This window comes from Lupinus angustifolius, chromosome LG09, assembly GCF_001865875.1.
Source record: "Lupinus angustifolius cultivar Tanjil chromosome LG09, LupAngTanjil_v1.0, whole genome shotgun sequence".
In the NCBI taxonomy this organism is placed as follows: Eukaryota; Viridiplantae; Streptophyta; class Magnoliopsida; order Fabales; family Fabaceae; genus Lupinus; species Lupinus angustifolius.
Window position 1 is genome coordinate 11,169,798 of NC_032017.1, and position 11,714 is coordinate 11,181,511.

At 30.0% G+C, this 11,714-nt stretch overlaps 1 protein-coding gene across 1 annotated transcript; it reads left to right on the forward strand.

Annotated features, from left to right (window-relative positions):
* On the forward strand, nucleotides 7,708–10,641 carry LOC109355856 (heavy metal-associated isoprenylated plant protein 39-like). Its single transcript, XM_019599104.1, has 3 exons — nucleotides 7,708–7,916; nucleotides 8,334–8,409; nucleotides 10,057–10,641. The coding sequence occupies exons 1-3, from the start codon at nucleotides 7,911–7,913 to the stop codon at nucleotides 10,425–10,427; spliced, it is 453 nt and encodes a 150-aa protein (XP_019454649.1). The 5' UTR covers nucleotides 7,708–7,910; the 3' UTR covers nucleotides 10,428–10,641.

Consider the following 11,714-nt stretch of genomic DNA (forward strand, 5'->3'; position numbering starts at 1 on the left):
CACACATGTGTTGGATGCTTATAATTTCCATAGCCGCTTGAACCTTCAACAAGACCAACCCATCGTGTTCCAACTCTCTATGTGTCATCATCAACCGACTTAGTCGGCAATTGAACCACCGAGTCCCACTGGTTCAGCTTTGATTGCAACTACAATCACAATTAGATATTTCTCCACTAGCCACATATCTTGGACTGTTACTATGCAGTGTATTCCAAATTGATAACCACAATCAATGACTAGAATTTACACTCCACAGATGGAACAAATTTTGGAACTTAAGAAACTGAGTGTTTCTCCAAGTTCAGTAATAGCAAAAGGGGCAAGAGAATGGACAATATCTATGAGATTATGTAAATGACATCTATTCTAGTAGAGATATCAATGCTACTGTCTTTGAAGGTTGTTTGGTGGTGGGATTTATTAGATTCAACGAGGAGGGGGAAGGGATTCGGAGAGTGGTTAGAGTGTTCATCACTTTTTGTTGTTGTGGGTTTAAGATGGATTTGGTGGCTATCCGATGTGAAAGTGTGGAAGATGGTAAGGTGAGGAAAACCAAGAGGTTAAGAAAATTAAAGAGTAAATTACATTGACACCCATGAGTTTTAGTGAAATTATACAAACCACCCCTCACTTTTCTAAATTTACACAAACCTCCCCTATTTTATACTTTCATTACACTGATCACCTGTATAATAATGTATAATAAATAAGTGTAATTTTTAAACAAAAAATGTGATAAATGCAATTAAGTTAATTAAAACATGATATATTGTGTAGACAAGTCTAAATAATATACAAATCAATATATCTTTATTATTTTTGGTTCGTTACACTACATTATAAGAGTGATTTAAACAATATTTCTTTATAATTGTTGATGCATTTTGTAACAAAAAAATAATAAAGATACATTAATTTGTATATTATTTAGACTTGTCTACACAATATATCATGTTTTGTTTAACTTAATTGCATTTATCACATTTTTTGTTTAAAAGATTACACTTATTTCTTAGACAGGGGTGGTCAGTGTAATGAAAGTAAAAAACTAGGGGAGGTTTGTATAAGTTTAGAAAAAATGAAGGGTGGTTTATGTAATTTCATTAAAACTCATGAGGTGTCAGTGTAATTTACTCAAAAGAAAATAATTGAAAATCCCTCCCCCTTCTTTTTTAGCTCACCTATTCCCCTTCCCCGGTGAAAGAAAGTTGACAATATATTTATATAACTCAATGCCTTTCCCTCTTCTTTAACGTAACAGTGCCATTTTATTATCTCCATCAAAGTTACATTTCATACATAAAGACTTGATATCCGAAGATTCATTTTGTGTGCCTTTTGGTTGTGCAACATTACACTTTATAATATCTTCCGATTTGTATATTTTATTTTTAATAACATTACTAGTATCAAATGTTTGATAGTCACTTAAACAAAAACTCAATAATTAAAAGGGATAACATTAGTCATGCTATATCTAAAAATGCAGCCCTTACTTTTGCTATTTTGAAGAAGATAAAAAAAACTAATTTTTAGATTTTATAAATAGAGCCTGGACAAAATTGAGTGTTCACAACAATCCAACCGTGACATCCAAGGCATTCTAGGCCTAAGTCATTATGTTTGTCTTTCAATTGTAATAAAGCACACGAAATACATGTGTTCATATCTTTACCATCCGAATGTAGTCTAGTTTAGGAGTAGATTCATTTGGCTTATGGTATCCTATGTTAATATTACCATGCATTAGCCTTACTAGTTTAATGATAGCCAACCGTGGGAGCCTAGTGGCTTGCCTATAAATGTAAAACTTTTGAAATGGAATAAACAAGTTAAGTTGAATCATAATTCTTTGTGAATTGATGATTGCATCCTTGTGAGAGGATTCTCCAAACCTTCTTGGTTGAACCAAGATTAGAAGTTCTTATCAAGAACCAAGTTCTTGTGGCGAGCATCACTTTGGCTTATCAACACCTCAAGTGTTGTGGCGCCTTCACCTCAAATCTATTCAATCTTCTTTTATCCAATTTCATATTTCCGCTGCTTACTTTATTCTCAAAAGCTCTGGTCAACCGTGAGCTTGGGCCAAACACCAACCAAGATAAATCGTTCAAGAGTCTTTTATTCAAGAGGTTCACATTAAATACCCTTCCTAATTTCATAAGATAATATGTCAAAACTAAGATATTATATTAAAGACGATAAATAAGTCAATATGATAAGTTTATCTTATTGGCTCACTAATAATTTGGTTATGATATGATACAAAAGGTTATCATATATCATATCTTTCATATCCTAGCCACGAATCAAGTTCTAAGTACATAAAATATACAAGTCTTGGCAAAAAAAAATAACAGTGATTTGATGTTACCCAACATACCCTAAATTGCTTTGGACAATTCTTCAACACCTGTCTCAATCGGCCCGGAAACTTTGAAAAGGTAAAGAGTTTGAATCAAAATGAAATTAATATAGGCTATAAGAGGAGATGGAGCTACACTTCTCTCTAGTATCGGAGGCTCCAGTACTAAATATGGAAGTACCGTAAAAAATAAAACAAATAGTAAGTTATAATGACAATTTTATCATTATATTTATACTATTTTTATTTTTAAAGTATCAGTAAAATAAGAACCGTCCCACTCAATGAATATAAAATTTTTCAAGTTGCTAACCTTGTTCATTAGTTAATGGCTATCTTCTTTCACGTCAACAACATTGATACAAACTTGGCAAGTGGTAGTGTGGTACCAATGCATGACTTTAAATTAAGTTCGTTTCCTAAATTATTGAAACCCTCTTTAATGGTTGTTATTTTTTTTTTTGTTTTTTCCTCTTTATCCTTGCAACACCAACAACAGAACTGTCAGTGTTTTAAATTACTTTTGTGATTATTATAACCACTGTTAATGCTCATGTTCTGATAGGTATGAATTCTTTTTTAATTAAAAAAATATTTTTGAATTTGATGGACCAATATTATCTAAATGTGTTCCAATGTACATAATTGCATTATTGTGATTCAGTATTAAATTGCAATTTGCTATATGACTTTAGTGGTGACACTATCCCAATATTTGAGGCAGGTGATTCCGTCTGTAATTTGAAATGACCCCACCATATTGGCACATGCGCTTACAATTTCCTCACCCATGGCAACCCCTCCCCTACAGCCACTGCACCACTGCAGAAAAAGATAGCAAGATGAAAACACCTCCTTCCCATCTCAACTGAGGATTAAATTTTGCACAAGGTTCTTTGTCATTGTTCTCACAATTCTCCCTAGCCGGCCACTTCCAATATATAACCCCCAACTGTTAGACTAATCGGTGATGATTTACTGTTAAGAAAAATTGCAGAGGTGCAAAATAGGTGTGAAATTATGGGAATGCATGGGTTGCTTTTGTAAACAGGTTTAAAGTATAGAATTCTCGTACTGTTTGTGTCTATTGTAGGGATATGATAATTTCTTGAGTAGAATATCCATTCAATGTTATTATAAATATTTATATATGATTAATATATTATATACTATTCATTTGTATTACTTTTTAAAAATAAATAATGATTAAAATTAAATAATGAATAATAGACTGATAATATATAAAAAATTTATACCGTTAGTGCATACACTTTTTTCCTTGTTATTTTTTTGATATTATTTATGTTAATATCATATTTGATGTGTGATGAAGTTTTTTTGGGTACTACCAAAGATATATTGTCATCTTATTGATAAGAATCTAATCTCTTTTGAAGTATGTAGTTGTTCCTTCCAATAAGTATCGCTCTCAAGACCTTTTATCTTTTGATCATCTTGAAAATCTAATGAAACCTTACATCACTTAACGAACGTCTTGTTGGCGTGTGGTGGAGCTGTCAAAATGGGCCGACCTGGTTGGGCCGACCCGCCAAAGTCCGAAAACTTATAGGGCTTAGGTATCAAAGTAGATACATTTTATAAAATTCAGGCTTTTTAGCCCGACCCGACTGGGCTATTTTAAATCCAGGTTTGGGCCGGGCTTACCCGGGAAGGTTCGGGTTGCCTGTTTTCCTTATATTTTTGTATCTTTTTAAATCTTTTGCATTGGTAATAAGCATTAGGTGAAAATCTACAAAACAACTTATAATAAAAAATATATAGTAAATATTGTATTATGAACTTTGAATAAAAAAATAGAGTAATGTCTAAACATAAATATTTATAAATTAGTTAAGAATTATATTATTTTTTCTATTTTGTGGAATATATTTTTAAGCCAAATAACAAAATAATGGATCAAATCAAATGAAAAGACATTAAACCATATAGATTTCAATTTTCTTTTCTTAATTGTGTATTTAATTAGATTTAACTTCTACAACAAAAACATAATAAAGAAAACAATGTTTACAACAAAACTAAAAGACAACATAATTGTTTACCATATATAACTTCAAACAACCAAATTTAATATAATAGTTCACAATGAAAGCGTTGATAAAGAACATACAAAATATAATATTATTGACAATGTCCAAATGTTCATATATTAAAGTAAAGTTACAAATTATATTGTGTTAGAGAGTGAGTGTCCAATTGAAGTTAGAGATTTAATAAAAGAGTTATGTTAAAAATCATATTTGTGAAATTGACATCACGTCTTAACTCAAACACATGACATTAGATATAAGTTTGGTTACATTGGGCATAACAAATGTGTTAAAAATATATATATTAATATCAAATGATATATATTTTTAAATATATTAAATATGTTAAAATTTAAATAATTATTTTTTAGTTTATGCGGGCCGGGCCGCCACAACCCGCAACTCGCTTAGGGCGGGTTTGGGCTACAATTTAATATGCATAAATTATATCCGAGTATTTTAGCCTAGCCTAGTTTAGCCCGAACCCGACATGGGCTAGCCCGAACTCGTTCAGGTAGCCCGTTTTGACACCTCTATCATGTGGGTTGAAGTTTTTTTATACTACCAAGAATATCCTCTCATCATTTTTTAGTAAGAGACTAATCATTTTATGAGTTCGTGGATGCTCCTCCCAATAAATGTTACTCTCAGGATCGAACGCTTAACATTTTGGTCATTCTGAGAATATAACAAGTCTCACACCACTAAACTAATATGTTGTTAGTATGGGTGTTCAAATCCAGACTGATCCAACAATAAAACCGAAAACCGATCCAAAATAGACCGAAACCGCAAAAAACGAATGCATTTGGATCATGTTGAACTTATTTTTTAAAGACCGATTGGTCTGGTCCGGTTTTTGGTTTCACCTCTTGGATCCAGACCGGACCAAAATAATATGTAAAGTTTAAGTATGTAATACTTTTAAGTGTCTTCCAAACTTATTCTTAAGTCCCAACTCCAAAATTGTATCTATATTTTATTTGTTATATTCTATAACACATACTTATATATATGTTGCTATGTTTTTTGATACACTTTTTTTAGAACTTAAATCAATCCCACAACCAAATAAAGATGATTTAAGTGTTATTCTCATTAGGTGCTTTATTATCAATTTTATTGTTCTGAAAGTATTATTGTTATTAATCATCGGTTGAATACCATAACTGTTAAAATTACGTTGCAAATGTTCATATTATTGTTATTTGATATCTTGTTATTTTGTTGTCTTGTTATTATTGATATCTTATTGTCGTTACTATTTTTTACTTTTATTATTATTGTCTTACTGACACATGAAGTGACACACTTTGTGAGACAACATATATATTTCCGTAGGAAAACAAAACCCCCACCTGTCCCTTCCATCCTCCGCCACTGACTATAGTTGCACACATTTTAATGTTATTAAACACTATTTTTATTGTTGTTTTATGCTTAATATTTAGTCATTTTTATGAGTTTTGAATGTAAATGCAATTTCAATATTTTATAAAATAAAAAAACGATCCAAACTGAACCGAAATCACATATTATATTTGGATCAGATGGAATAAGACGTCTTAATATAACTAGACCAGACCAGTTTAGACCATATATTAACTACATGTTTAGATCATATTATTTTTTGTCTAAAAACCGATCCAAATGGATTGCAAACACCCATAGTTTTTTTTGGTTATGTGGGCTGAAGTTGACACTTGATAATTAAGAGTTTTAAAATAATGGAATGAAAATCCCCTAGCACAAACTCCAAAAATTCTACCCACACATGACGCCATGCTTAGAATTCACTCTTTCCAAGAAAGAATTTTTTAGTTAATATAGCAAAACCCTATTTACTGTAAGCACTTATAAAGAAAATTACATTTTAATATTTAATTAAAGGAAAATGATTATACTCCAATTATATTTTCCTACCAACAAGAAGATAATATGTGTTATAATAATATACTTTATTTATTAATGATTAAATTATAAGTGATATGTGTCACTTTTTTGTGTGTAGAAAAATTAGTAGGATAATATAACAATGCTATTGATTAAAACACATCATATAGAAAATGTGTACATCAGTTACTTCTAATTCCCTACCAATGTTATTGCATAAATATTTTATAGATAAAATTTTATCATTCTTATTATTTGACCTACTTGACTCATATATCAATCAAAGTTCTTGCCATTTTATATCATCTGGACGACTTGATCTATATCACTAATATGAAATACTATGGATCAATCTAATATTTGTTTGGCTAATCTTAAAATAATTTCAAAATCACTCTATCCACATCTGATTAATTAAATTTAAAATTGGTGAATAATATTTGTTGAAAGTCATAAAAATTGGCTTGGAGAATCTAAATTCTAGACCCCATCACTGCTATATCTGTATACAAACGTTATCTGGTGGGCCTGTGGCCTAGCCGCCCCTGACTAAGCCGGTCAAAAATCCAAATATCACAAGGACCTATGGGGTACTGTACGTCCAACTATGACGTTTGGTTACTGCTTCATGGAGAGGTCTTTATTCTAACGATACTTTAATAATTAAATTTATATTGCAAACTATAATTTTTTAATATAATATTTATACACAGTAAATATTTATATACAATCCATATATGATTCACTATTCATTTGTATTATTTTATCGTATAATATCTATTTATTGACATCGTAAAAATTTATACATAGTTAATGTATCATACATCATTTGTTTGTATTAATTTTATTCAAGAGTTAATGATAAATGAAAATATAAATATTTACACTATTCGTGCATAATTTTTTTAATAAGCAATGATAGTTAAATATGAATGACATTGTGATATCGTAAAAACTCTTACACTATTAATCCTTACATTTATATATATTTTTATATTATTATGAGAAACAAAATCTATACACTAATAACGTATGAGTTTTATATACTCACTGTATCATTTACCATTCATATTAATCGAGAGCATATCTTCTTTCATGAGACAAAAAGTATTATCCCCATTTAATCATTATTAACTTTAAAAAAAATAGAGATAAAATAAATAATATATTGATTTTGCATAAATCTACACCACACAATATACTATTATTATATATTATGAGTATTCCAATAAATATTATAGTTAATTTATTTATAATAATTAATAAGAAACATGTAGTATCCTTATTTCTACAGAATTATTACATATATGTCATTTATTTCAACCATTCATTGCAACTTACCCTGTCCCCTGGTCCTCCACATGGGTAGACATAATAAAAACCTTATACATTTACAAATACTTTCACCAAAGTATACTTTACACATTATGTGATTGATCTTCCCCATAAATACTTTCTTTCTATCTTTTCCAACACACCTTAATTTGATTCTCTCTCTTCTCAACTGCCTCTTTTGTTATCCCTTTATTTTCAGTCTATAACCCTTTTTCTCATATATCTTCCTTTGATCTTCACATAATTGCATAACTTGTAAAGAAATGAAGGTATGATTCCTTCTTTTTCTGATTTTGATTCTTATTTTTCATGTTCTTTTTGTGGGAATAAAAGATAATTCACTTCTTATACTTGATACTGAACTTTGAATCATTGTTGATTCTTCATGAGCTTTTATACCATACTCTTTTCACTTCCTCTGTTTTTTCCTTTACTTTTATCCTTATTTCACGTCATATAATCGAAGTCTTTGGATTTGAATTTAAAACCTGGATCTATATGTGGAAGGTTTAGATTTCATCTTATGCAACTTGGTATAGAATTTTTTTTTTCAAGTTTGTTTTTTTAATTTTATTTTTATGGTTGGTTCAGATTTTGTATGTTCTTTAACAGATTTAAAGGGTTATCTGAATTCTTCTTGTTTTTTGGAATTTGGGTTTAAATCATTACCTGATTTTTGCTTACAGAAATTTGTACTAAAGTTAGATTTGCATGATGACAAGGATAAGCAGAAGGCTTTAAAAACAGTTTCAACACTACCAGGTACAAAATCATCATTGTTCTATTATTCAGTTGATGTTGTTATGTTCCTTCACTGAACTTTCTTGATCTAGCTTTCTATTATCTTGAAAAATGAATTATTCAAAGTCAAGAAAAGACAGTAGTAGAAGGCTGCACGTTTGGTTTTTCAATGTAACTCAAATACAGAAATCACTCCCATTGACACAATCAAATAATATTTACCAACAATGTCTGGATTTAGTTATAGAAGAATTAATTAAATTAACTCCTATTTTGACACTTGTAAAAATCCTAAAGCAGATTATTTTCTTACCGAAAATGTGAGGGATAATAGAGATCACTCAACATATATTTTTACTTTATCTTAAAACATTAATACATCCAAACCTACCCACACTCAGTTAATTACTGTTGCACTGTATTTTGTTCCATGACTGATACAAAATACCATTCCTACATAAATTTCTAAGTATTGAACTCTCAAATCAAGGGAATGTTACAGCACAAAATATTATTATAATTATTGCTGTTCCAATGTCTTTTGGTATTTGTGAATTTGTGGGGGATGTTATCGTATTTTCTTTCATATGCTGCAATGTAACACTTTCACATATATAAATTTCAAATAATTTACACTATAATTCCGCTAAGTTCCTAAAAGATTAAATTTGAGGTTTGGAGTATAGTTTTGGTACAAATGGCTGAATATAATGTGTGTTTAATGGATGTGCACTTTTACTCTGAAACTTATATCACACATCATTAATTTCTTTAGAACCGTTGTCTTTTAAATAAATATAAATAGATAATACTGCACTTCCATGAAAAAATACTTTAAATTGTTAATGTATATCTGTTTTTATATATAGTTTAATATTTATTTACAAATAGCATAAAAGTTTTTTATACGCACATTATCTATCATTTTATAGTTTAATTATCATTGATTTTTAATTATAAGGAGAAAAATAGATATGAATTTATAGTGAAAAAATGTATATTAACAATGTATATGCATTATCCACCATTCATATTAAATCATCATTAACTTTTTAAAAGAATGTAATATCTATGTATTGACAATGTGAATATTTATACACAGTCAGTGTATTATCAATCATTCATTTGAATTACTTTTTATTCAAGAGTCAACGATGATTAAAAATAAATGGTGGATAATATAGTTACAGTGTAAAAACTCTAACACTATCAAGGTATATATCTTTTTTCTTCATAAAAAGTGATATAGATATAAATGAATGATGGATGTTATAACTGTGTATAAATTATTATACTGATAAATGTATAGATATTACACTACAATTTATATCTAATCTCTGCATTATCAATCATTTATTTAAAAGTCAACGATGATTGAAAATAAATGGTGGATAATATAATGACAGTGTAAAGAACTCTTACACTGTCAATGTATATATATTTTTTCTTCATAAAAAGTGATCCAAATAAATAATAGATGTTATAACTATGTATAAATCATTATTATACCTACAAGTGTATAGATATTACACTATAATTTATATCTAATCTCTACATTGCACATCTCTTCACATAAACATATTTTGTTCTCCTTAGGACTTTTATTGCATTGTCAATATGTTTTTAAATTCTAAGAACTAGCAACAATAATTTTCTGCAACCTACTAGGTATTGATGCCCTATCAATGGATATGAAGGAGAAGAAACTAACGGTGATAGGTACAGTAGATCCAGTGAATGTGGTAAGCAAATTACGCAAATACTGGCACACAGACATAGTTGCAGTAGGACCAGCCAAAGAGCCAGAGAAGAAAGAAGAACCCAAAAAGTTGGAAGAAAAGAAAGAAGAACCTAAGAAGGAAGAAGGAAAGAAAGATGAGAAAAAAGAAGAGAAGAAAGAAGAGGAGAAGAAGAAAGATCCTGCTCCTGACCCTGTCCTGGAGCTAGTTAAGGCTTATAGGGCATATAATCCTCACATGACTACTCATTATTATGTTCAAAGTATGGAAGAGAATCCTAATGCTTGTGCCATCTGTTGAATTGGAAAGATGTTTAAACATATGTTGGAAAGACAAACTTTGTGAACATGGTGGTAATAGCCAAGAAGCTCTTTGTATATATAGTTAATATGGTTGAGATGTTATATGTGATGTGAAGAATGGGGGAATAAAATTTTGGGTAATTTGTTTTGAACACATGTAATTTGTTCTGTTTTTTTTCTTCCTATAATAGATGTTCTCTGAATGTATAAACTATTAGAAGCAGTAATCTCTATCTTTACTCAAATCATGTACTCAAATCATGTATATTTTTTTAGGAATGAATATCATATATCTCAAGTTGGTATATAATAATGTAAGTTTCTTTAGATTTTTTGGATAGCCAAAATGTTAAAAAATTAATCGTTGTGCAATATATGCCACAAACAATTAAATAAAGTGCATAGAATAAATAGAAGAGAAGAAAGAAGAGAATTTGGAATTGAGGTTCAGCTACTTATGCCTACGTCTTTGAGAGCGTTGAGCGGCTACCAAAATATTATTAGGAGAATAATGATTACAAACCCTAGCATACCAATGAGTCCAAATGCCCATGAGGTATTTCTATTTGTTGCTGATATCTGGTGCACACTACAACAAGGGACTTGAGTCCAATATGTAACATTGATATTCTATTCTAATGCTAGGCAAAACGAGACTTCATATAATGACATATTTCAAACATCCCTAACAGTCTCCAACTTTATTGAAATAGACGAATATCTCGCTCCTTAGGAAGTCTACACAAAAATCTCCACTTATCGAATATATAATATCACCTTACTTAATGCCTAATTCTCTTTAACCACTCTTTCACATAAGAGTTTGCTCCCCTTCAGCATAAGCCTTTTAGAATATCATTGACGATGTTACCAAGAGCCTAGCTCTCCAAACTTCTAGTGCACCTTCTCATTGTGCCATCTAATGGAACACACCGCCTAGCCACCTATTGTTAGGAAGTCTTTCGATATAATGGAACATCTACACCAAAGTTCACCACAACCACTTTCTTCAATATTCAGCTAGTTGAACCATGAAGCTTCCTTGAAAAGCTTCAACCGCTACCACCATTGTCTATTCTGACAATCATAGTTCAAAAGAACTATCATACTCCATCAAAAATAATATATCTACAATACATACCTTGCGTCAATGTTAACCAATGTTCGTGCCACACCCTTGAATCCAAGCCAATGCCTATGTCACACCTTGCATATCTACCGATACAATGTTATATCTTGCATTAAAGTCAATGCTCATGTTATATTTTACATCAAAGTCAGCTAG